Below are 27,880 nucleotides of genomic sequence, written 5' to 3'. Positions count from 1 at the left end.
ATGATGATTATAAAACCATCAACAGGTAACCATCATCACCTGATCTCATTTCACTTTAGCTTTCTTTGCTGCTGTAAATGTTTCAACAAACACACTGTCACAGCTGCCAAAAAAGACAAAAGATATAATAAGAGTTAAGAGCCCAACTAATGGAAACACTAATCACTGTTATGGTGACTTCAAATGAAACACATTAGAGTTAAACCTCTGTTAATTCTCAATATCGACTGTCCCTTCTGAATTTTTTTCTGCTGTCCTGTCTGTCAATAAACTGCCTTCTTGCAATAGGATCTACGACTCCCTTTCTGACAAATGTCTTCTGCAAACTGCCCTGGCCCACTAAAAGTAAATCAGTAGGCTGTGAAAAAAAAGTATCTTCAATGCAGACTCATGTTAATGTTACATTGACAGAACAACACTTTCGGTTTTTTTTTGTCTTTTTAATTTATTTATAAAGCACAATTAAAACAACGTAATGTTGACCAATGTGTTGTACAGTCACACAATGAAATTACATAAATAAAAGGAATTAAAAAAAAAAGCATAAAAAGAAATAAAAGCATGAATAATCCTTTCAAAATAACACTTATCAGGCTAATTCAAATTTTACAACAGGGAAAATATATATTTTTGAGTGTATATTCAGAAGTTTTTTAAGCATATTTTAAGATATAAGTGATAGCAATAGGTAAGCTAAAAAAAATGGACAAGCTGGAATAGTTCTGATAAAATGTTTAGCATTTTTAGGAGCTGTGTGATATCATAATGCAGGATGGCTGAAACAATGTTATGAATAGCTTTTTGCACGTTGCCTGCTCAAGATTTATTGGCACCAATAAAACACCCCAACAAACAAGTCTGGATCTGTCACTAGACAACGGTCTTACTTTTGCTGGATCAAACACACATTTGACAACATCAGCGTGAGCGCAGGAGCAGTTCTCAGTATCCAGCAGGACGACCGCCATTGCTCTCGTCAGATTCAGCACAGAGTTCGTCCCCCTCTCGCACAACCGCCTGGACCGCTGTTGATTCAATATTGTTTTTGATTGTATGATTCTTCTCCTCCAAGCCTTTAATTACATCCTGAATTCATAAAGACAAAATTTTAATATTTCTCACTTTTCTGACTCTCTGAATCTAATTGTCAAGTGTAAGAATCCTACCTTATCACACGTATCTTCTATATTTGTCACATTTGGTCTGATCTGAAATCTGGGTTTTTTAACAGCTTCCTTCAGGTCATAGTCAAAGAACAGGTAGTTCAGGATCACCTGGGATGAGAGACAGGACAGGACAGGGGGAAAGGGTTTTTTTTAGATAAAAGACAAATAGGTTTAAATATCACACAAACCTATTGTTTATTAAAACCCATAACCTTATCCGTTGGCCTATTCTGTAACTTCGGTCTGTTTATTCTTGTTTTGGTGACAGAGATCTGACACTGCTTTCGTCTCGTCCTGGTGGTGTTCGGACTTCGGTCTAGTTTGGTTTCGGTTCTGTGTCGAGATTCTGACACTCATGCTCTGAGTGTTTGCCTTCTGTTGTGAGCGCATGGTATAAGCATTCGTTCGTTCTCGTGTGCTGTCTTGTGTGAACGTGCAGTTTCGAGTTAGCTTGGATCTAAATGTTGTTTATATTAGGTCCTCCCTCGTTACCCTCTTTGTTTGCTGCCCCATTTAGGCTACGTTTACACGTGACCGGCTATTTTCATAAACAGACATTTCACCCTCTCCGTTTTCAAAAATAACATCGTGCACACCTGCAGTTTTCAGAAAAGTGTTCGTTTACACGAACCCGTGTAGATTTGCCATCAAGAGCATGCCAGACCTGTAGGTGACAGTGTAAGCTCAAGCCCACGTTAGCCAATCAGAATCCCGAAAATAACAACAACAGCAACGAATCACTTCCTCTTTCTCTTGACGCAGGTGCAAGTTCTGTCACATACTGTGACGTCAGCTGCCTAAAACTGCCTAAATCCGTTCCAGTTGCGGTGCGTATAAAGCAGTGCAGTGATCGTTTCCGCACCGAGTCTATTTCTGCTGTGTGCTGCAAACGCTGGATTAAAGTGACAGCGGATGGTTCGTGGTCAAAATGAACACAGATTGACATGAAAATATAATAATCTCACCATAAATGCATTTAATTAAATAAAATGTAGCAAATCTCACCATAAATGTATCTAATTAAATATTACTAGTTTTCACAGTAATCTTTTTACTTTAAGACCGGGGTAAAGCAAGGAAAACTACAGTTCTGACGTCACATTTATACGGAAGTCACACCGGCTCGTGAAAAGGCACAGCTACTTTATGCAGGCTGTGTGCATGTGTCTGTGGATCGACTGTTTTGAAACTTATATGGTAGTTTCACAGCCCCTAGACCTCTGTTATCATGAAAAAAAGCCAGGAAATTTCAGTTTTGACAATATGGGACCTTTAAATATTTGACCACTTGCCTGAGCAACTTAATATATAAATCTACATAGAAGTAATGCATTGAATAATATGGTGTTTAAATTGTGTTTAAACGTGAACACGTCTATTAAAGCATGTATATGTGTACAAAGAGAATCGCAATGCTGACAAAACTTTTTTTTAAATAAAAGTTGCTGATAACTTCTGGATTTGAAAGAAAAATAGTGAGTAAATGTGTTTGTGGTACAGCCGTGGGTTACGCACTGCAAATGTGAAAGCACTGTATCGCGTGCTGCTTCTGCACCGTATACGCACTGGACACAGAGTATGTGTGAAACGGATGTCAGTTGACATGCAAACATGCAAACAAAGTTTTCCGAAATCTCCACTCTGGCCGGAGTTTTTAGAAAGAATAGTTTTCAGAGGTGAATTCTCTCTTTGCGTGTAAACGAAGGGCACAAACGAAGGGAAATGTCTCAGTTTTTTCAAAATAACCATGGGGTTATACTTTTTCAAAGTAAACGGGGTCTAATTCTCCTTGTGTTTGCAGTCCTGTGCCAGACCATCTTCAAATGTCCCCACTTGTGTGTTTCCCTGCCTTGTAAGTCAAGTCAAGTCCTGCTGCCGGTCCTGTTTTCCCGCTCGGGGTAGTTTTTGTTCGTTTTTTTATCAAATAAAAGCCCATATTCTGCATTATTGAGTCCTCGCCTCTTCCCTTCACCCCAGCCTTGACATATTCAGAATCAACAAATGTTTTTCAAGTTCAGAATAGTCATCCAGAATAATCAAATGTAAAAAAAAATGTATGTTGCTTTCTGTAATGTGCTGTTATGTAAAGTTGAGGAATACGTTAATTGTTCAGCTCTCTTAAAGGCACACTAAGTAATGTTTCGCCAGAGGTCGTATTCAAAACAAAGGCATAGCTTGATGACGCCTTGATTTGGCTGAATCATGGGAGTTGTTGTCTTCACCTCTACAATTGCTAATGAGAGACGAACGCGACACATGGCTCGGAAATCGGGGGTAACGTGGGTATAATGTCACTGATAGGCGACGGACAGGCACGGTCCGGGTTGAAACTGCTTATTTCTCTGGATTTAAACATTCTAAGAAACATTTGGGATAATGTAAGTACACAAATCAACAAAATATATAACATTGTTCTAATGGTTTTAAAAAAAAAAAAAATCTTACCTAGTGTGTCTTTTAAGTGTTTTTGTTTTGTTACCTGAGCAGTTGCAGTGGTGATATTTGTCCCACCTGAACCTCCAACCACCATTCTGACTTGTCTGCTTTGTTTGTCCAATATTATTGTGGGACACATAGATGAAGGTGGCCATTTACCTTGTCAAAACAAATAGTCATTTACATGTGAATTTTTATTTATTTATTATTTATAACTCATTCCCTGTCAGCGTTTTTTTTTTTTTTTTTTTTTTTAGCTTCCAGTAAACGGCAGCATCTTTGATAATTTTCACAAATCTTTACAAAACTCCAGAATATTCTGATGTATGAATATCTGAACATGCAGTATAACAAAAGAAAGAACAAAGATTCTGTTTTAAAAAAGTCATGCACTCATGCATTCTTTTTAGCGCAATTTTCCACCGGACAAATTTGCGATTGTTAACTCATGATTTCTGTTCTGTCTGTGCGCACCAATCTTGCACTTCTATCTACAGTGCTATGCATAAGTTTAGACACCCATGCTAAAGTTGACTAAAAAGAGGAATAAAAAATCATCTTTTGGAAATTGCACTTAATGCCTTAATTAAAAAAATTAGGAAAAATCCAACCTTTAAGGACACCAATTTTCTTTGTGAATGAATAATGTATCGTAAAAAAAAAAATGTTCTTCCTTAAAATACAGGGTGCATAAGTTTGGACACCCCTATGTTAAATTCCCATAGAGGCAGGCAGATTTTTATTTTTAAGTATTTTTTTTTAATTTTTTTTTAGGATACTATGCATCCTGATAAAGTTCCCTTGGCCTTTGGAATTAAAATAACCCCACATCATCACATAGCCTTCACCATACCTAGAGACTGGCATGGTTTTATTTCAGTTAGCCTAATAGCTAGTTTGATTTGCATTGAGAGATTGGCATGGGGTACTTTCCATAAGATCATCTCTCAATGCAAATCAAACTAGCAATTAGGCTAACTGAAATAAAACCATGCCAATCTCTAGGTATGGTGAAGGCTATGTGAAGGCTATGTGAAGGCTATTAAAAAATAAAAAAAATAAAAAACTTAAAAATAATAATCTGCCTGCCTCTATGGGAATTTAACATGGGGTGTCCAAACTTATGCACCCTGTATTTTAAGGAAGAACATTTATTTATTTACGATACATTATTCATTCACAAAGAAAATTGGTGTCCTTAAAGGTTGGATTTTTCCTAATTTTTTAAATTAAGGCATTAAGTTCAATTTCCAAAAGATGATTTTTTATTCCTCTTTTTAGTCAACTTTAGCATGGGTGTCTAAACTTATGCATAGCACTGTACTCCTCAACCAGACCACCTAGAGACTTCGGGTTTTCGGCATTATGTTAAGGAAGGTCTAATCTCGGGAACGCACAAAAAAAATCCAGGAAAAGATTTTGGATTTCCTGGAAATTCCAGAAAAAAATTCATTTTTTTGCAAATTTTTTGGCAACCATAATAGCTATCAAGTTGAAACAAATTGCAATCGATAGCTTCTAAAATTTACAATAATATTAGAAAAAAAGAATTGATCAAAAATCTTTCCTTTATGCTTCAAAAATTAATTAAAACTTTATATGAAGGGAAATAAGAAAAATATTGCCTTTTCACCTATAAAACTATTGTTCCACAGAAATACGTAAGGAAGGTATTCACAAGAGTCATGAGCACAATTAATTCCACTGAATTACGGTAAGAAATCAATGAAGGTATCGATCAAGATTTGGAGAAGGAGTAAGAATATATGAGAAAACGACAAGAGGTTGTTGCAAAATAAATGGAAGAACGTTCAGCAAAGCGACAAAAGATGGCGACATCCACACCAACGGCTTCCTCATCAGGCGTATCTGATTTCTACGATGACTCGTGGCTTTCAGAGGATGTTTTGGCAAATATCTCGAAAGCAGAAGAAGAGTTTACAAAGTCACAAGCCAATAGTCAAGCAGAAAAGAAGGAAGAATCTGAAGAGGACAAAGCAGAAAAGGAAGCTGATACAGAGAAAATCGAGGATATTGAGTGAACACAAGATGTCAAAAATAATGAGCTAATAAAAAAAAAGATGTTCAACTAGTCAAGTGATTGTGCCTTTTTTATTATCCATTGCTGATTTGATTTCAGAAAGTTCATTTGAATTTCAAGAGAAAGTTATATTCTCGAGCAACTTATTTTCTCTTTCATTTACTATCTCTTAGTGTTGTGATCCCATGACGTGAGGAAAATTGCGCTAAAACACTCACTGAGTTTTTATTACTTGTTTATCAACACTTGAATGTGGGCAAGTTTCATAAAAACAAAAAGCTGAGAAAATAGTGGTTTTGTCAAAGACTACGTCCGGATCTGATTTCAGAATGATGATCAAAACACAGATGGAGTAGATTGTGTCCATCACCACACCTAATGCTTCACAGTCGTTCCCTCTTTATAGGTTGATATTTCATTCAGGAACATTAGGCAGTTTTGATTTATATACTGTTTAATGTCTTATGATTAAGTTATTTGTATGTCAGCAATACTTCTATTGTTTTTTTCTGCTTCTTCTTTGCTTGTTTTGATCTGGAGATTCTGTACTCTTCCAAAAGATGCGTAATAGCGCCCATACAGCATATCAGTAAAAACTTGAATAGCCGGAAATTTCTGTCGACGACGGGGAAGCGTTTTGTCATAAATTACAGAAAATGCCATCAATGGCAGGGAAAGAGTTAATATTATAACTCATAAGACTGCAACTTTTTTTATTTTATGTTTTACCTGGTTTAAGTAATTTGATTTTGCCAACTCCATTTTTCACCTCAGGATCAATGAAATCCCTCATTTGGTCATTAAATATAATGCCTGTTGAGCTTGATATCACTCTAGATCCAAACCTGTGAGAACACAAAAAAGATCCAGATAACAAATACGCTTCATAAATATATACACTAAACGTACATTAAAGGGGGTCCTATAATATTCTTTTCAAAAGATGTATATAATTATTATGTATAATGTCTCCAGAGTGAGTATATGAAGTTTTGCTCAAAATACCCCACAGATATATTTATATAGCATGTTAAAATTGTCACTTTTTGAGGGTGAGCAAAAATGTGCCGTTTTTGTATGTGTCCCTTTAAATGCTAACTAGCTTCTGCTCCCGTGAGGGCGGAGCTTCATGAGCTCATGTGTTAGCATTACCTCACATGGACATGCACTGAAGATTTCAAAAACTTTTAGCCTTTTATGTTCAAACTAGAGTCGGACAATGATGGAGGGACTTAAGAAGAAGTGAACATGTAGAATGCAACAGGACGTTTCTGAATGGTTAGTTTAATTTAGGTAGCTGATGTGGAGGTAAGCATTGTTGTAGTCCTTAAAAAGCTGATTGTTGTAGTCCTTAAAAAGCTGATTGTTGTAGTCAGCAATGTACTCTTAAGAAGAGATTTCTGTAAAAAAAAAAAATACCTCCAATTGCTTTAAACTTTGAGCTTCACAACTTTGCAGATGTTGTGTATGCTCAAACAGCAACATAGCGAAGTTAAAAAAGAGAAATCATGATCAAGGACACCTTTAACATCTTGTTTTTTAATATCTATTCTACATTAAAATCTAATCTGTATTTTTGAACGGAAGAGTGCAGTTTAAAAAAAAAGGTGTTGTATTTTACTCAGTTGAGTAAATCTTGTTAGCAGTGTTTAAAGGTCCCGTTCTATGCGATTCCATGTTTCAAAGTTTAGTTAGTGTGTAATGTTGTTGTTAGAGTATAAATAATATCTGTAAAATTATAACGCTCAAAGTTCAATGCCAAGCGAGATATTTTATTTAACAGAAGTTGCCTTTCAAAGCCTACAACGAACGACTCGTTTGGACTACACCCCTCTACTTCCTGCATTCATGATGTCACCAGAACCGTTTTTGGACTAACCTCCGCCCACAGGAATGCTCCCTCAACTCTACTGGCTACTTGCGCACTTCTTATAACTTAGGCTACTGTGTTTACTCAGCTCTTACTGTGATTTTCTGAAGTAAAACTGACGCTTCATCTTTTGTGTGATGTACAATAAACTTTATTAAACTCATCAGTACATGTTTGATCATCATTCGGACCTGGTCCGAAACAGCAGACTTGTAGGCTGTTAATAAATAAAGGATACATACAAGCAGATGACAAATACGTTATAATAACCGTAATTAAACTACTAAACCATACCTGTTTCATCTCTATACAGCACTCTGACTCTGTAGGCATTATTGTCCGACTCGAAATGAACGCCGTTAATCCGTGTATCATTCGTTCAGTCGTTTTTTATTTTAACATTGAAAGCAGAAAAATGAGAAAACAGTTCCTTTTTCGATTTTTCCTTTTTTCCAAAAAACGAAAAACAAGAATTCAGTTTGATTTTTCGTTTTTCGTTCTGAGGTAGAAAAAATGTATAAACAGCTGGAATATTCGATTTCTACACGTGGCCGGGAATGAAACGCCCCTTTCCTCTGATTTGTCAGCCGAAGATCAAACTGTCCCGTCATCAGTTCTTCCTCAGTTCTGCACTGCAGAATAAGAGTCCTCCGTTGTGCGGATTCTTAACCAACGCGTTTATTGCAACTACATTTCATCTTTTTTCCATCAACCAGACTAACCCGTTCTGGGGAATAGACTAGACAGGGATTTCTTCTTTGTAGGAGTTCAGTGCTAGGGGTTTGCTATTTTCCTATTTTCCGAACTGTAAAGTGACTTTTTTTTATTTTTTTTTATTTTATTTTTTTATCATGAACCACGCTGTGTTTTATTCCTATATAATGCATTTTACTTCAAAGAATCTAAATGTTGACTTTGAAAAGTAGGCACGTCAGAAGGCTATTCACTCTATTTTGGTTCATTTTTGTTGTGCACCAAAAAGATGTTCAAGGAGACTGAGACGCGCTAAAGCAGCGCATCATGTTGTTTTCTTTATTTTTCAAAGGCATGACATTTTGTAGTCATTTTGAATGTACACAAATAAAAATATAAATGTTACTGTTTCGAATGACAGAGTATTAAACGACAGAATTTTAAGTTATTTCCCCTGCTGAGCACAAATCCAAGTGATGGCGCCCGCGCATCGCTCGCTCACACAGCATCTCTAGGCTATTATCAGTTCACTTCTGGCATTGCTAACTTGACATCGCAGCCTGTTCATTATTAAAATAAAACACAGTCAACCAAACATATAAAAAGTTATTCTACTTAATTTAATTGGTCTGTTGTAAAGGCTGTGCCGCACAACTTGCTGTTATTCCAAACTCATTTCCCTTGCTGTGAAGATGCTGATTTAGCCTATACGTGTATATTGGTACTCGACTGAAGTATAAAGCCTTCTTTACATTACTAGTTAGCATCCAAATGTTACATTGCAAATATGGAAACTTTGGAACAAATGAGAGATGCGCGAAATCAACGTCGGTACAGTTTCAGTTTCGATCCAAATAAATTTGTTTAGGCTTGGTGTTTAAAATAGGCTAAATGTTGTTTATACTAATAGACACAATAGGGTATTTTTTATAAGCTATTAGGCTATATTTTTATACGTGGCTTAGGTGGCTATTATTTTTTATTCTTGTTGTTTTCTATATAGCCTACCATTCATTTAAGGATTTGACATACAGTAAGGGAAAGTCAAATACGCATAGACATAGCCTATATGTTATTAATAGTGTTTATAATGTTCATGTTGTATTTCATTTACCGTTTTTTTACACTCTTTCTGAATAGGATAATAATAAAATGCGTTTGTTTCCCTCTCAACATGACCTGATGCGCTGCGCACAAGCGCACATCTTTGAGATATAAATTAATACATTTTAATAAAACACAAGGCCTACATCATAAAACTCCGAAGAGTATGTATTTTAATATCTCCGTTGTTCTCTGTTCTCCGGTTGTTAGATAGTCAGTCTGAATGACAAAAAAGATGAAATGTAGTTGCAATAAACGCGTTGGTTAAGAATCCGCACAACGGAGGACTCTTATTCTGCAGTGCAGAACTGAGGAAGAACTGATGACGGGACAGTTTGATCGTCGGCTGACAAATCAGAGGAAAGGGGCGTTTCATTCCCGCCCACGTGTAGAAATCGAATATTCCAGCTGTTTATACATTTTTTCTACCTCAGAACGAAAAACGAAAAATCAAAATGAATTCTTGTTTTTCGTTTTTTGGAAAAAAGGAAAAATCGAAAAAGGAACTGTTTTCTCATTTTTCTGCTTTCAATATTAAATTAAAAAACGACTGAACGAATGATACACGGATTGCCGTTACTGAGAGTTTCTGATATTATCATCATTCCGTGAGATGAAATTGTCCTGACAGACTGAGCGCGAGCTCATGAAGCTCCGCCCCCTGGGTCGTCCAGCAGCAGCTCATTTGCATTTAAAGGGCACACACTGAAACAGCTCGTTTTTCTGAGCCCCAAAAAATGTCAATTTAAACATGCTGTAAAAAATGATCTGTTGGGTATTTTGAGCTCAAACTTCACATACACACTCTGGGGACATCAGAGACTTATTTTACATCTTGTGAAAAGGGGCATAGAACGGGACCTTTAATATACGTATTGCTAAAGGCTTTGTCTCATTAGCTGACTTGAATGATTTTGCTGAATTTCTTGCTTGATGAAAAATAAGAACCGGAGCACTATGTGAACATAGACATAGAAGTGAATAGAAACATTAAAATGTAGTTCATGCAGTAATCCCACCATATAAAGGTGCATGAGGTATTTGTTCCCTCTGGACAATGAAGACTCTGAAAATATCAAACATGTAGGAAGTTGCATGAGAGTCACTAGCCGCGTTACTATTACCCTTCAAATTGCACAAATTGAAATAACGAATTGAAAACACGGCCAATGGAAAGATGTAAATTTTGCAAAAACTCCCATATATCGCTAAAACTATAAAAAAAATACCCAGAAACACCTCATATGTGCCACTCACAAGTATATGGGGCTTGTCCTTACCATTAACACGCCTGCTTAACACGCCTGATTAAAAATAATGGTTAGTGCAGTGGCTGGGAAAAATGTAAACCTACCAACATCCCTTGCCATAATTATTGTAATGACTTATTGTGAGAGGAACATTTTTTGTTTCAGTCGCATAACATCGGTTAATGGAAACGCTGCCATTTCGCAATAGTTTTTTATCGACATTTAGAAAACATTGCAAAAGATTTACGCAAATCTGTAATTGAAATGCGGCTAATGACTCTCTGACAGCTTTCAACATGTTATTAGAACCAGTTGGTAGAGAGTTATTCCACTGCTCAATAACTGAATCTGGGTGTGTTAAATCAAGACCAGGGTTAAGAAACACTGATCCCCTTTTCTCTTTTTTTTCTCTTACTCGTTATTGATGCTGCTGGTGACTGCCACTGCACTCCCATCTTCTGCGATAATAGACAGGTGAGATGTGCCATGGTCATCAGGCACTGTATCAGTGTTCTCCGGCTCATTACCATACCTAGTTTGTTTGATGTCATCATTAATCATACTCCGTTTTTCATCCGCAAAGCTGTCTGAGGTTATTTTTTCGACCAACTGTTAAACAAAATTGAGAAAATGCATAAATATAGGAACAAGGAAAAAGAAAAGCTTTGATAAAAGTTACTAAGTTACTAAGATAAGTTACTCCTGTTAGATCAGATGTTGCAAAAATATTTAATACGATTCAGAAATACAGTATTTGAGATCTGAGGTGGCTTTCCCCTTCATGCACACCACTCACTGCTCACATCACGTTCAGTTCAAATTTGTGGAGGGGAACATTATCAGTAAACAATAATATAACATAATCAGTGAAGGACAGTGTAGATGAGACAAGAAACAACAGAGCAAAGAGAGTGTGCAACAGGATCAGCAAAGCATCCTGAGTCGGGACCCGGGCTGGGGTCATGCTATATGTCAAACCGCTGCCAACAAGGCTATTGATCCAACATCTGTGGTACTTTTATATGTGTTTGGAGCTTGGTCCCAGAATTGTTATTTTTGGGTGAACTATTCCCTTTTAACACATCCCTTTAGCCTCCAAATATCCCAAGTATAGGCCCAAGGAATATATAGGTAGAGTTGAACTCACCTCTGTGTTGTCTTCAGTAAGTCCCAGTTTTCTCTTTTGGACATCAGCGAAGCGGAACGCCTCTATCATACGATGATACATCAAAATCTGTTTCTCTACAGTGGACAGACTGCTGTTTGAGATGTTGTAACCTGCAATTAAATGCTTAATTATTTGAGCTGAACCTTAAAACATTGAAATAATTAAAGACTCAGTTTAAACACAGACTCTGAGATATTACTAAAGCCATGTTGCACACTGTACAAGTCTTTTGGTCCTTTACAATTGTTGCTTTTAAGAAGTGTTTGATGTGATCTTAAAGTTTAAATGTCTTAAGTGTCTTTAGTAACTCAAGCAGCAAAATATGATGGCATGAACTGGCTGTTTTAAGAACAAACTCAAGGTAATTTGAATATAACTATATTAGTAGATGTAATAGGGTCGGGACATGTTGTGTTGGACAATCATATAGTGAATGTATACAGCTCTGAATCGAACTCTCTCACATGCACATCAACTGTTGTGCTTTATTAGGTTAATGGCACAATAGATGCAAATCCTCTCGTGTGGCGCCCCCTATCATTTTTTGCACCCTAGGCAACTGCCTATGTCACCTATGCCATGGGCCGGTCCTGAATGAAGATGGCCCTAGTAATTAAAGAGCCTTAGCATTCCCAACCTGTAATCCACACACAGACACACACACACTGACCTTTGAGAATGTTGAGTATCAGAGCGAGTACAGGTCCACCGAATGGAGCCGTAGGAGCATGAAATATGTATTTCCCCACAGTAAAGTTTAATGCATACTCATTCAGCACTGACTTATAATTCAGTAGGTCCTCACGTGTTATAATGCCTCCTGTGTTATGAGAAACAAAGATTCAGACAGATTTGCATCAAATTAAGTCACTAGATCCATGAGATACGAGTCCAATTTAAGCATGAAATAACCTGCAGCCTTGATATCATCCACTATAGTCTGAGTTAATGACCCATTATAAAAGACATCTGGTCCTCCTTCTGCGATCTTCTCATAGGTGAGAGCTAGTTTGGGAAATCTTATAATGTCATTTTCCTTCAAGAGGTTATTATTTGAGTCGCAAAGCACTTCACTGGAAAGAAGAAAGAAGAACAGAAGATTATGCCATAAAATTTAAAAGGCTGATGCTTTAGGGACCCTGGTGTAAATATAGACATAATAGAGTCAGATCTTCCTTTCAGGATATTTGCCACTGAGAAAGTGTTTTTTTTTTCTTCTTCTTTTTCTCTAGTTTACAAAATTATATATTCTTACCACAATGCTGTATTATTCAGAATTGTGTGACTAGTCTCCTTGATGGCATCAGCCAAGGCCTTGCCAATCAGAAAACTCTTCTTTGCCAGCTTTATACTGGGCTCAAACAGCTCCTTCCATGGCAGTCTCCCGTGTCTTTTGTGTGCCATCTGATAACCACGCAGTTCTCCTGGCACAGCGATATACAACCCTGGCATGAGATTCATATAAAACAGAGGAATGGTCAAGTCATTCAATGGCCAAACGGGCAAGAAATCATCACTTTGCTGTTTTAGACCTGGTTTCACAGACAAGGTTTAGATTAAGCCAAGATTAGGCCATAGTTTAATTAGGATATTTAAGTAGTTTTTATATTATATATGTTCCTTAAAAAAATAAAATAAAACATTACTGGTGTACATCTTGAGACAAAACAATTGCACTGACATATTTTAAAATATCTCAGTCAAAGTTACTTTCAGTTAAATCAGATCAAAATTTTAATCTGAGACTAGCTATAGCCTTGACTGTGAAACTGGGGCTTCATGTTTTAATGTGTGGACTAATGTGCTTATACTGAATCTGTGCTGTAAAGCCATCGTGGAGGATGGATTTGGAGATATGTAGATTTATGGTGGTTTACCTGATATTGCATTCTCAGGGTCACTGCCAAACATGTTCTGTGAAGCCTTCATTGGAGCGATTTCTTTAGCATTAATTGTCTCCACCTTTCCTGAAGGTGAAAACATGAAACTTTGAATTTAACACAAAGATGTGGCCCAGTGGTCAAAAGGTTTACAGTGATTTGGCCAAAGAGGACACTGAAGAATTTAAGATTAAAGCTTGAGATCTGTAATAGCAAGCTTTGGTGCAGCTTTAAGAAAGCAATCATATTTCTGTGAGGCACTTCATTTCTGCACTTTCTTATTCTCTTTCATATTACTAAACAGTATGAAAAGGAACAAAGTAGGGTTGTGACTAGATCTCATACCGTGAGATTTAATAAACGGTTAACAACCCAGACAGCAACATAGTGTCGGCCCAAACCTGACCCAAATCTGGTACACATGGATTCCACACAGTCCAGATGTGGGCTGGATCTGGGCCGACACTATGTTCGAGCTGGAAAAACCAAACTCTAGTCAGGCCAATCACATCGTGTATAGAGTCGGTGGGCGGGCTTAACATAATGACGGCAGAGTTGCGATGGTTCCGTGTGAATTCCCTGGTTCTAGAAAACAAAGAAATGGCTGCTGCTGCTGGCGAACAGTCGTTGGGCTCCATTAACATAACATTTGTTTGCTTACAGGAATCTCTCCATCAAACTTTACCACAAAACACCATACGCGGAACACTTCCCCATGGATTAATTTCCGTCACTCTGACTACGTCACCTTCTTCGTTGTTCTGTTTGGTTCCTATTTGGATAGCCAGCGCTATCCTATTGCATGCAGAGGGAATTTGAAAGATAACCGTTTATCCCGTCCCTCAGATTGAGCCCTGCCAATGGTGTGTTCCCAGACCCAACATCTTGATGTGGGTCTGGCTTTTTAGGTTCATTGCAATAAAAAATAAAATAAAAAAAGTAATAAAAGCAGTTTGCATGGTTTGATGCCCACATGTTCTTGTTCAAGAAATTATTTCTATTGTAAAGAAGTGGCCACATATTCAAAATTAAGTGGACACTTGAATTAAATGTTGTTTGGCCAAAATTAAACAAGGATTTGATCTGCTGTAAAGTGTAACAACAACAATCCCCAAGCAGTTGGTGCCCTCTGCAGGCATTTGTTATAATACATAATGTACATTGTTGATTATGTTTATATTATGCATTACATTATGTGTTCAATAAAACCATATGATTACTTGCTTTTGATACTTTATTTGAATGAATTATTATTTTCTCATTTATATTTTAAGTCATTTTATAGGCTATTATTTAAAAAATCTGATTAATTGTCAAAATAATTGACCTATAACTTGATCACTAAATTAATCATTAGTCACAGCCCTGGATTAGTTCAAACATTTCAGAATTCATCTGAATCTGCATTGTTTTGCATTTTGTGACTCTCAGTCTAATAAGTAAAATATTTTTCAGTCATATATTTTATCATTGAAGATTTCTTAAAAACATTGTCTCTTTCTTGTGAACCCAGTATCGTAACTCATCTTGTCTCGTGAGCTAAGTGTATCTTCAATACACTTCAATACACCCCTAAAACAAAGTCCAACCCTAAACTCTAAAAATAATAAATTGTGTAGAATCCCCCAACACAGCACTAAATCCTAACCACAACATCAACCTTATATCCAGCCCCAAAATCTAATTGATTAAAATAAATGTTGTTCCAGAAATTGAAAAGATGTTGATCTAGAATTTTTTTTAGATGAAAACACATTCACACCTGGTCAAGGTATGGTTTGGCAATACAAAATTTCCACATTTGTGCCCAGGTAAATGTGGCAGGAATTGTTTCTCATGGCACTTGACCTCAGGCTGCTCTAGGGAAAACCACTTCTTTAGTAATGCATTATAAGTTGACTAAAAAAATCACTAGCCCAAGATGTGCTTTATAAAGATGAGCACTCATAGGAGGTTCTTCGTTTGTTTCTTGAACTGTTGCCATTGTGGTTTAAGTCTCTCAAATCCCATGTACCTGTTGATGGACTGTATATGGTGAAAACCACTCCTCCTCCGATGCCCATATTGTGGGGATTAACCACACTCAGACACAGCAGAGCAGCAATAGCAGCATCAACTACTGAACCGTTACGCTTCAACATGTCCCTGCAAACACAAAGAGCTCTGTGTAAAGTCAAGTGAACTTTATATTATTAATGCAGACTATAGGGTTGCAAAATCTCTCCTAGACACATAAATGCTTTGTAATCGTACCTCCCGATCTCAGAGCAATTCCCAGCATCCGCTGCCACTGCTGCTTTATCATAGCAATTAACAGAGCTTCTTGGATAGGCCCGTACTTTCACAGTGAGTCCGAGGGCGAGTCCGAGGGCGAGTCCGAGGGCGAGTCCGAGGGCGATGAAGCCCACAACGTATTTCTTCTTGATGTGGCACGGGCTGCACGGGCACTGTCTGAAAGTACACAACCAGAGTTTGATATATTTTATATTTATTCACCACACAAACAGAATTCAAATGTTATATGGTTTCATTTGTATTTATTTTGTGGTAGAGAAGCTCTTATCTCTTACTTGTATTATCAACTGGCATACCTGACCGAATCATGTCATGTCAGTTATTCTGTCACTTCATCCTTTTCTCATGCAATATGGAATATGTTACATCTTGAACCTCTACAGTTCTGAGGACTATTGATTTTCTTTTACATTTTAAAATTCTACTATTTTACTTTATATGCATGTCTATGTGTGTTAGAGAGAGAGAGACTGTGTGTGAGAGAGAGAGAGAAAGAGAGTGTGAGAGAGTGTTTGTGTGTGTGCATTCTTCATCACCTTTTTGACTTGCCTTCTTGACCTTTTTGACCTTCTTGATCTTTTTGACCTGTTAGACCTTCTAGCTCTTTTGGATCTTCAAGACCTTGATCCATTATTGAATAGCCACTGTCCACCAGTTTAAAGAAACTATAAAATATATATATATATTATTATCATTATTACTTTTATTACAATTATCATTATATTCAGTCTCGAATTAAGAGCACATAGGGCCCTGGGGATAAAGCCCCATTCATAGTCATACTAACAATGTTTTCTACCACATGAATAATAATTAGTATTTAAAAAAATCATATCTCCAACACAGAGATACAATGTATTGTAACTCTGTATAAAATAAACAAATATTGTTGGCTATAACACATTATAAGCATAAATTCATTAACTCCAAAAATGAGGTCAAAGCAAACAGGTTTCCAGAAACAGCAATATCTTTTGCGCATAAGGCTGCCTTAAGGAGTTTACTTTGAATAGTTTCATAATTAGAAGGTCTAATTATTTGATTTCGAAGTCTGTACATATTGAAGTTGATTAATTAATTAAGACAGAAACAAACAATAGATATTTTGAATGTACTGTAAATGTGTTTAACAATATTAATAGCCTATTAAATTATATAGCAAACATTATTAATGAATTAATATTTTACAGTAAAAGTTTGTTAGAGCTGAACATATCTACACTGTAAAATCCAGCAGTGATTGTGGCGAGCAGGACGAGACTGAGGGCCGAGGGAGAACGGCACGAGGCCGGTGGCGTGATTACTGATGAGCGACACCTCTGAGACGCACCGGTCTCGTATCTCTCACGGAGGAGCGGCAGCATAAAAGGAGGAGCGATGATCGTGAAGGGCGAGAGAGCACAGACCTGGGGCCTCATTTATAACCGTTGCGTACGCACAAAACAGGCCCTGAAAGAGGCGTACGCCACTTCCCACGCACAAGTTGTGATTTATAAAAACAAACTTGACGGGAAAATTTGCGCACCTGCACGCAAACTCTGACCCATGCGTACGAACGTTTTGGAGATGGAGCAGTTTGGCTACACCGATGGTGAGATGGAGTTAAATGTCTTTTTGGTCACTTTTAGACAGAAAATCTAAAGAAAATTAAACATATACAGAAAGATAATACAAATATAATTTCACTCACCAAGCCTATAACTTGAAGCAAATATCCATCCCTTCTTAAATGTCCGCGCCAGCGAGCGCGTTGGGCCGTTTAGTGAAACTGATGCAAATAACAGTTTAAATAAATAAAATAATGATTTAAACTATGTTTTACTTATGATATAAACATTTATTAAACAGATTAAACATGCCATTCAAATTAATGGAGTTAAACACTTAAACATGAAATCATTACTGAGAAGTTACAACATTCATCACTAGAAAGATTTGCGATGTTTTTTAAACACTTTTCCCGTGGCGTGCTGTGTTTTAATGCTTTAACCACAGAGATGATTGCTTATCATGATAATACGAGATTATCTGAGAAAATAGTTTCGTGCAAATAATGCCCAAGGGCTATCTGTTTCCATTAAAAATATAAATCAATTAAAAATACAATTCGGCCAGTGGAAAAGATTGAGAAAAACTTTCTCTGAAATGATTTATTTGATTTATGTATTCAAAAACAAGGCAAGGATAGGCAACTACATGATTTTTATTAATGTAATGTGTCTTGTACCGTTAAACATTATCACGTGGATGAATAATCATATGCAAATGATATGCAGATGAGGATCTGCATAGTAAAACTAGGCGTTGTAAGCTCCATATATAGTTATTTCGGGGTGGAGACGCATGTGCGCACAATCTTCCGCTGACTGGGATTTATAAAGTGAATTCTGCGCAGGTTCTGGCGTACGAACGGTTTTATAAGTCTGAATATTTTTTCGAACGTACACTTTTAGTAAGGATCCTACGCACAGTTTTATAAATGAGACCCCTGGACTGTTTTATTTGATGTTTTGTTTATATGTTGATTAGTGTTCCCTTTGGTTGGGCACTTGAAACTTAATTTATATTATTAGGGCCCAAGCCCTGAAAGGGCGAAGGCCCTATTGTTTCCGGAAGGATTTTTTTTTTTTTTTTTTTTGCCTTTTTGCCACTTTTGGGGCCCTTAACATGCTCAAAAATTCTTGAAATTTTGCACACACGTCAGAAACTGCGGCCATCAGGGCCGGGCTGAAGCTGGTACCGGGGCGTGGCAGGGGGGCTCGACAGCGCCCCCTGGAATGGGGTCCGAAAACTTGGCCCGTAAATCAAACACGCTTGCATGTAATAATATGAAACTCAGTACACATATAGATCTCATCGGGCCGAGCAACTTTCGTGCTCTAAGTTTTACAAAAGCCCAACAGGAAGTCAGTTATTATACATTGTTTGGAAAACGCATACAATGGAATGTGAAATACTCCTCCTAGAGAATTCATCCAATCGCCACCAAACTCGTTGTGAATGAAGTCAAGACATTGAGGATGAATTCTTGCGAACGGATTTTTGATATCTCGAACGGTTTGGCCGTGGCGAGGAAACGAATTATGGCGAATAATGGGACACAGGAAGTGTGTTATAACTTCTGCATACATTAACTGATCTTGATGAAACTTCCGCAGTGTGTTCGTTGTAAGAGGCCGATCACATGGATGTGACTATTGTGAGTCAAAGTTATAGCGCCACCAACTGGCTGCAGGAAGTTTGTCACTTTCAAAATGCTTTGAAATCACTCTCTTATTTTTACCCGATTTGCTTCAAACTTTATGTGTATAATGTAGACCCACAGCAGATGTAGACCTGTGAAAGGATTATTGATATCTTAGATACTGTTGCCATATGGCAACGCATCGAACTTTAATATTATTTTTTGATGTTTTTGAGACTCTTAGCATGCTTGAAATTGCATGAAACTCAACAGACACATCACATTTATTAGCCAGTAGACATGTGCAAAGTTTCAGAAACGGGCGTGGTGGAATGGCTCAGTAGCGCCACCTTTTGGATTTTTCACCCTTGAACGGGGTCTGAAAACTTGGTCCATAGATCAAACACGCTTGCATGAATTAATATGAAACTCAGTACACGTACAGATCTCATCGGGCCGAACAACTTTCCCTGGTCAAGTTTTACGCCAGCCCAACAGGAAGTTGGCTATTATGGGTTGTTTGGAGAACACTTGCTCTGGTTTTTGAAATAATCCTCCTAGGCAATTCTTTCAATTGCCACCAAACTCGGTCAGCATAAAGTCCAGACATTGAGGATGCTAAATTGCGGACGGATTTTTGATATCTCGAGCGGTTTGGCCGTGGCAAGGAAACGAATTTATGGCGAGAAAAGATAAAAATGAAGTGTTATAACTTCTGCATACATTAACTGATCTTGATGAAACTTCTGCAGTGTGTTCGTGGTAAGAGGCCGATCACATGGATGTGACTATTGTGAGTCAAAGTTATAGCGCCACCAACTGGCTGCAGGAATTTTGTCACTTTCAAAATGCTTTTGACAAAAGTGAGGGGGTTAATTTTATGTACAGTCATAAAAATCAGTACACATATTGGTCTCATTGAGCCGGACAATTTTCTAATTTACAGAAATTAGCTCCGAGCAACAGGAAGTCAGATATTTTGGTTTGAATGTGGATTTCTTTGCAAAATCAGCCTCTGAATTTTTACCCACTCCTCTTAAGTGGTTTATTTTATTCCCACCAAACTTTTTCAACATGATGAAAATACATTAAAGATGTTGTTACTAAATTGTAAACAGATAATAAATATCTCAAACGGTTTTGCTATGGCGAGGGATTAAAGTAATGTCAAAAAAGGAAACACTAAAAACCTCTTATCTTCTAAAAATATAATTATATACCATTTATTTCTATATAAAATTATACAAATATCAGAACTAAACCCATTTTATTCTTTTTTTTTCAATTTAATAATTGTTTAAGTTTAAAAACATCCAGAATGTTTTTTTAGTCCAAAAAATATGTCATTCATAGTGCTATACTGCCCTCTTGTGTTCAAAGTCAGGTAGGCCTATTGTATCTATATAAAAATATACTAGGTATGTGACGGTGAGGAATATTTTACCACCGGTTAATCAACGTGTGACACCGCTGGGGGCTTTTGAATTGCTAACTTAAAAACGAAAGTAAAATATGTTCATCCGCACTGACATGGATAATGGTGCAGAGCGAGCGTTTTCAATGAATTCTTATGGAAGTAGGAATGAACTAAAAAACGTTCGATCTTCTCTGCCCGTTCCTCGCCGTGGACCCACACCATATATATATATATATATATATATATATATATATATATATATATATATATATATATATATATTTATTTATTTATTGTTACATATATATATATATATATATATATATATATATATATATATAATGTGTATATATATATATATATTTTTTTTACATTTATTTATTTATTTATTTATTTATATATATCTATAAAAATATAGCTGCAAGCAGCGATGGAGGGCCCATATATATATATATATATATATATATATATATATATATATATATATATATATATATATATATATATATATATATATATATATATATAATTAACTAAAGGCACCAGGGTGGCGGTGCCACCGGCTTGGGCCCGCAATCGCTGCTCGCAGCTATATTTATATATATATATATATATTTGTAATTATTCCTGTTGATGCAGCAATACAACAACAACTCACAGTTATTCAAAGGAAGCAAAGTAATACATATGATATACTCTCTCTCTCTCTATTTATATATATATATATATATATAATTTAGGTCATAAACACAGCTCTAAGAAGACTGCAGCCTCTAGCGTCTGTCACTAGAGCGCCTATTGAGATCAGAGGAGTGAGGTTTACTCACACAGCAACTACTAACTGGCATCGGTTACATATCTCTATATTTGTAACAATATCTTGTAATTGATCATGCTTGAGTCACACACAGACCTCAACATTCAGCATGCAAAACACAACAATGGTAACAATTAAAATTGATTTAAAAGTAAATTATAAATTAATAATTTTAAATTAAACTCTTGTGTAAGCCTATTTCACTTTAAGACTAACTTATTTTGATTTTACAGTGTACACAGAAGGAAAATGCATAGCTTCATCCTTAATTCATCCAGGCTATAAAGCTTTTGAATTCTCCTTTGTTCACTGTAAAAAAGAATACATTGATTTTATTAATATCTAATTAATAAAAACTAGGCAACAGATTACAAGCAATATTATTAATTAAATGTACCAAATTAGAATTGAGTAATAATTAATCAAATGAATTCCTTAAAAGTTAACCATTTAAAATGAGTAAAATGTACAAAATATCTTTTATTGCCAACATTGAAGACACCTGGTGTTAACAAGCAGAATCACTGAAGGAGAAAACCATAATTAAAGTCACCATTGTGGAGATCAGTGTGTGTTTTAGTTGGGCTCTTGACCCTTAAATCATTTACTTTAAGTTTTGTTCGGCTGCTGTACATGAGTTATAACAGCCAGATGAACAAATAGAAAAGGTGATCTGATGGTGTTGGTTGTGATTTATCATAATCACTATTTCACAATCATTAGACCTGAATCACTGAACCTCATATAGAGTCCAATTTATGAGTTAAGTTAACTTTATTAATTACAGCAGTATAATATTTTTAGCCTTTTTCAATGAAATCCAAATGATCAAATCAATAATAAAAAATAAATAAATGTATGTTTTTTTTTATTATTTTTTTTAGGCACACACACACACACAAATCAAGATTTTGCGTATGAATCTCAGCAATGGTGACGAACAGATCACCTCTGAACATAAGCTCATTATTTATTCATGCAGCAATGCATGATGGGAGCCATGAATAAGTTTTGATTGGTGGAACCCAGAATGCACTGCAACATGCTTTATAAATGTCACCATTGTTGAGATTCACAGGCTGATTATTGATGTCTGTGTGTCTCCTTTTTATGTAAGAGAAACTTTTTAGAAATGATTTGCCTTACATTGCAAAAGTTAAAAAATATTATGCCGTACAAGGCCAGTGCTGCTATAATTAATATAGTTCACCTAACTCATAAATTGGACTCTACGAGTTCAGTGATTCAGGTCAAATGATTGTGAAATAATGATTATGTTAAAACACAACCAACGCCATTACATCACCTTTTCTCTTTGTTCATCTGGCTGTTATAACTCATATACAGCAGCCAAACAAAACTTAAAGTTAATAATTTAAGGTCAAGAGCCCAACTAAAACACACACTGATCTCCACAATGGTGACTTTAATTATGGTTTTCTCCTTCAGTGATTCTGCTTGTTAACATCAGGTGTCTTCAATGTTGGCAATAAAAGATATTTTGTACATTTTACTCATTTTAAATGGTTACCTTTAAAGGAATTCATTTGATTAATTATTACTCAATTCTAATTTGTTAAATTTAATTAATAATATTGCTTGTAATCTGTTGCCTCATTTTTATTAATTAGATATCAATAAAATCAATGTATTCTTTTTTACAGTGTTGTTGCCCTGATTAAAAGTTACCAAAGTTCTTGCATATTATCCAGAGTTTAACTGATCAAGACACAGGCTAAAAAAAGCATGCTCCTAATTACCATGGTTGTATGGTTTCTATGATATTAACTGCAAAAATAACATTACTTATAATAAACTGTGGTATTTGTAACGAAAAAACATCTAAACCACTGTAAAACAACCTCTATAAGAGTGACTTATTTGCCCCATATTATCTTATATTTATTATAAGGTTTTAATAGAAACATTCTCAATAAATACCATTATGTCATATTTCTACAGCTTAAGTAGCAGAATGGTAATTTTTTATAGGTCTGGCACTGCTATTTAAAAGCTTGCAATTACCGTTGTTGTATCTCCGATCATGTAAACTGAAGTGTTGATCTGGTTTCAGCTTCACCACAGAGCCTTTAATGTTCACATTTAATGTTGCGCTTGAGTTGGATTCAAATGAGTCAAGCGAGTTTGTCCACTAAATAGCAGCGTTTAATATGTGGGGGCGTGGTGAGGCTTTGGCGATCGGCCCACTGGGAAAAGTTCAGGTACTCCCATGCTGCGTCCCAATTCGCCAACTTATACTACACCCTAAAAGTATGTACTCTTTTTGTGAGGAAAAAGTACGTACTTTTGAGTGTGTAGCAAAGGAGTAGGCAAGCTTTGGGACATACTACTTCGTCGTCTTAACGGACAGATTTGTCGCGTGCATCCTGTCACCGTAAACTGCCCTGTCAATCATCTTGTCACAGTTAAAATCCTACCGTTTCGGATAGAAATGTAGTTGCACGGTCGTGGGTCTTTCATGCGGAGACTCTCTTCATGTGTTTGCAATTTGAATATAATGATGCAATTAAAAGTTAATGGCTAAACCTATCTTTACAAAAGTTCACAATGCATCTGCAGATGCAATATAATGTAGACAACATTAAATAAATACATTTTCATTAGGTTAGATACTGATACTTAATCACTCAAACCCCTTTATCTAAACCTCTCTACATAACCGCCAGACCTGCGCGTCCTCCATGTCTGTAGTTTTTTAACACTTTTCACTCGTGTTTGTAGTTCTAACCAAATCCTCGTCCAGTGCGCGATGGGTTGTGGGCAATTGTACGGCGCAATTAGCCGTTAGAGTGTGCATCGATCTGCACTTCGGATTCTGACCGGAAATAGTAGACCATCCGCGTATCTTTGGAACACTCATTTCAACATACTACGATTTGGGATGTACTAATCCTATTTTCGAATGCTATTTAGGACGGATAGTATGCGAATTTGGACGCACCACCAGTCTCTCCAAGTGTGGGTATCTGCAGGTTGGAGTAATGGGCGTGCTGAAAGGTAGGAGCGTGGATAAAGGTCTTTATCATTGGTTGCAAAAGCTGTCTGGGTGTGGACTACAGTTAGGGGCTAGTTTCTGTTATAGAGATTCTCCTTTCCATTACTCTGACCTGAAGCTACCCTCAATCTACAGTATGTCAATCTGTCTCAGTCAATCTACTTCACAGCCAGTCACAGGATCCCTCCTTGCTCGGGCTCTGCGTTATGGTGTACAGTAAGAATAGGGGTGTAACAATACATCGATATGGATCGATGCATCGATCAAACGTCTAATGATACGATGCATCGATACCACACATAAAATATCGATATACGGTACCTTTATTTTGACACACTCCACATCCTCACGTAACTTTTCTCCACTGAAATAGACGCCTGACAAGTTTGACTGAACCCTTTGTCACAAAAGCCGGTATCTTCCACTGTCAAGGCATCGCGAGTTCATGTTTTACAGCAGAAACGACAAGCCCTGAAAAGTCTGTTTTAGCAAATCAGTGCACAGTATTCAGGTCAGGTGACAAGGCTGCTTGCTTGTCACTTTGAAAAGACGCGCTAGCTGAGAGGAGTTTCGTCAAAGCTGACTAAAAGTGATCGAGGATGGATTTCAGCGAACTTGATGAACCCGTGAGATCTTCTTCGGGACGTAAAAGGGAAATAAAGCTGAAACTTTAAAAAGCCAGGACTTGCATATTGCTACAGCTGTACTGTTCCACAAATTAAAGTGTCACGAAACCCCCCTGTTTTAGCCTACTAAGGTTTGCGCTCGTTAATTTACTGGTGTTTGTGCATTATTCACCACCCAAAAAAGCATGTCTTAAACCTGACCCTACCTGGTGGATTGCGTTTGTCATTATAGAAATGATCCGGCTGTGTGTGTCTTCTTTAATTTGCACGTTGTCAGTAGATCGCGTGCTGAACTTTCCACTCCCATCTACGCTTTTTTGGAATTGCGCTCTCATGCTAATTTGTCCTATTTACTAAATCTGTCCCTAAATCCCTAAATTTACTCTCCTGATGCAGTCCCTTGCAGAGCATGCTGGGAACTACAGATCCACTACACGGGCCTGCATTTCTCAAAAGCATCGTGAGATAAGTTGATCGTAGAGAACATTGGTGTAAACTGACACGAGTCATGACTATACTGCCCTCTATAGGTCTGGTGCAGTCGCAGTGCGCATTTGTCGAATGTGTCCATTCTGACCTTTATTGGAAATTGTATGTTGGGTCAATGTAACTCAATTAGGCTAAAACAGCATTCCCTTGTTTTATGTTATATAAACCTGATTGAATTAGGTTACAACAACTAAATTAGAATGTAAAGGTAGAAATACTTTCTTAAAGCAACAACTGCTCATGCTTACTTTTTACAGTGCAGCTCTGACAACATCGTGGGGAAATGAAGCAACACTTTTGTGTTACTGTGCTGAGGAAACACACTAACGGCACGTGTCCGTGTACCACGGTGCAGTGGAAAAAATGTCAAGGTAGCAAAAAAAATATATATATTAAAGATTATAATTCACTAAGAATCATATTTTTAGCGGACATAATTTCATAAAGACACTAGTGTGATAATACACAGAGTGTTACAAAAATGGCTTCATTATCATTAGTATCATTAAAAGGTGATTTTATCATCATAATATTTTGATCAGGGAGACAACACATTTACGCATTTATCCAAAGCGACTTACATTGAATTTCAAGGTACACATTTATATTCTTATCAATATTGCTTTCACTGGAAATCGAACCCATGACCTCGGTGTTGCAAGCGCCAACGCTCTATTGTTTGAGGTACAGGAAAACTTGTTGATGTAACAGCAACAGTTTCTGACAATCCAGCAGGATGACTCTGAGCCTGTGGATCCTCTGAAACAATGATCATTATAATGACCCCCTAAAACCATCCCTTCAGGCTTCAGCCCTGACTTTTGGAATATGAGAAAAACAAAACTTTAAACGTTAAAGCACTTTTTATTTTATAATTTTTATAAAAGTGAGACATTGGCAAAAGTACATACAGTAATTCAGTGTGCCTAGGCATTTACTATAACCTTGTAAATATCGTTCACTGGAATGAATAATTGGACGTTTATATTTTTGGACTGTGAATGGAATATGCAGACGGTCCCTTTAGCAGCCTAGGCGAATATCCCACATAGCAACATTGTTTCATCCCAGATCCAGCCCACATCTGGCACATGTGGAAAGATGATCCGGCCCACATGCAGCGTGGAAGTTAATCTATGCGATACAGCGAATATCATAATCAAACCTAAAACTAACATTACTGCGCTTCCGGAGCGGTTGCTTTCCACTACAAATGCAAATGCCTGCTCTGTTAGTTAGACAGTCGAATGATAAGAAACTCAAAACCAAATCGCAGCTCACTTTGACTAGATGGTTACATGAAAAATAAGTTCTGAACTTACCACAAAATATGCAGCAGTTAAGATAAAACGGTGTGTAAAACAAAATCCCAGTGTTAACAGATTCAATGCTTCTGAATGGCATAGTAGTTTCTCTCTTTTACTTTCGTTTTTAACTCCAACCACATGTGAAAATGAAAATCACGCCTCCCTCTAGTGGTGCAGAGCATCATCAAATTCTCAGGTAATTATTATCAGAGCAGTTGTGCTTTAACCCACATAGCAACATTTTGACGTCCCAGATCCGGCCCACATCTGGCACACGTGGAAAGATGATATTTTTCTGTTCTCTTCTTTTCTTCAGTGATTCTGCTTATTAACAGGCTTATTAAGGCTGAGATGACTCCATATTTAATATACACAGATTTTGTGGCTCAGATAAGGTCCTGTTCTGGTTTATTTCTTTGCTCTTGGCTGAGATGTGGCATTGCTATGGCCTGCTTGTGGCCCAGATCTGGAAAACAGGAGCGATCCGCCCAAGGGCCGTCATTCCACGCTACATGTGGGCCAGATCATCTTTCCACGTGTGCCAGATGTGGTCCGGATCTGGGCCGAAACAATGTTGCTATCTGGGTTGTGCTTTAGTTTAGGGGTTTCACTTTCTCTTTGACCCTGTCCCTCCCTCATCTGAGCGCGCGAACCACCAAGCAATGAAAGCACTCGAGTACTAGTGTATCCTCATCACGTTTGATCGAAGAACAGAAGGAAATGTGGTTACTCACTTTTTTTTTTAATTTACAGCCTTTTTTGTGTTTTTGAGGTTATTCATGGTTCATGCTGTTGCTTTAACTCTCTAACATACCTCGTTTTTAAAATCACACTAGTGTACACCTGTCAAATCTGGCCGAAAACAATACTTTTTTATATAAATGTCTAAGCTACTTTTATCTCTATTTTAAAAATAACTTTTAAAAAAAAGCATCAATGTATACCATGTTATAAACATATACCATGTTATAAAATGTGAACATGGGTTTCAAAGAATGTAGAAATATTTTCATATGTGTAAATTATGGACAAGATAAAGATAATATATTTTTACGTAATGTATATGCATATTATAAAATATATATACATATAGACTACATAAATTATTACACAAAACTATT

The 27,880-nt window shown here is 36.8% G+C and overlaps 1 protein-coding gene across 2 annotated transcripts; it reads right to left on the bottom strand.

Annotated features, from left to right (window-relative positions):
• Positions 1–434: 434 nt before the first annotated feature.
• On the bottom strand, positions 435–26,886 carry LOC311286356 (glutathione hydrolase 1 proenzyme-like). Of its 2 annotated transcripts, XM_084402538.1 has the most exons (14): positions 26,775–26,886; positions 16,440–16,568; positions 15,862–16,059; positions 15,623–15,753; positions 13,606–13,695; positions 12,984–13,173; positions 12,641–12,801; positions 12,399–12,548; positions 11,708–11,838; positions 10,976–11,169; positions 6,373–6,488; positions 3,646–3,761; positions 1,167–1,274; positions 435–1,086 (listed from the first exon to the last, which is right to left on the bottom strand). In XM_084402538.1, the coding sequence occupies exons 2-14, from the start codon at positions 16,532–16,534 to the stop codon at positions 943–945; spliced, it is 1,824 nt and encodes a 607-aa protein (XP_084258664.1). In that variant the 5' UTR covers positions 16,535–16,568; positions 26,775–26,886; the 3' UTR covers positions 435–942. The 2 variants fall into 2 exon arrangements, with proteins under 2 accessions (XP_084258664.1, XP_084258665.1); XM_084402539.1 differs by lacking the exon at positions 16,440–16,568 and having other exon boundaries at positions 437–1,086; positions 26,775–26,865.
• Positions 26,887–27,880: the final 994 nt, after the last annotated feature.

This window comes from Rutilus rutilus (assembly GCF_951802725.1).
Source record: "Rutilus rutilus genome assembly, chromosome: 2".
Classification (NCBI taxonomy): Eukaryota; Metazoa; Chordata; class Actinopteri; order Cypriniformes; family Leuciscidae; genus Rutilus; species Rutilus rutilus.
Note: the sequence above shows the minus strand (reverse complement) of the source record. Positions and strands in the feature narration are given on the sequence as shown.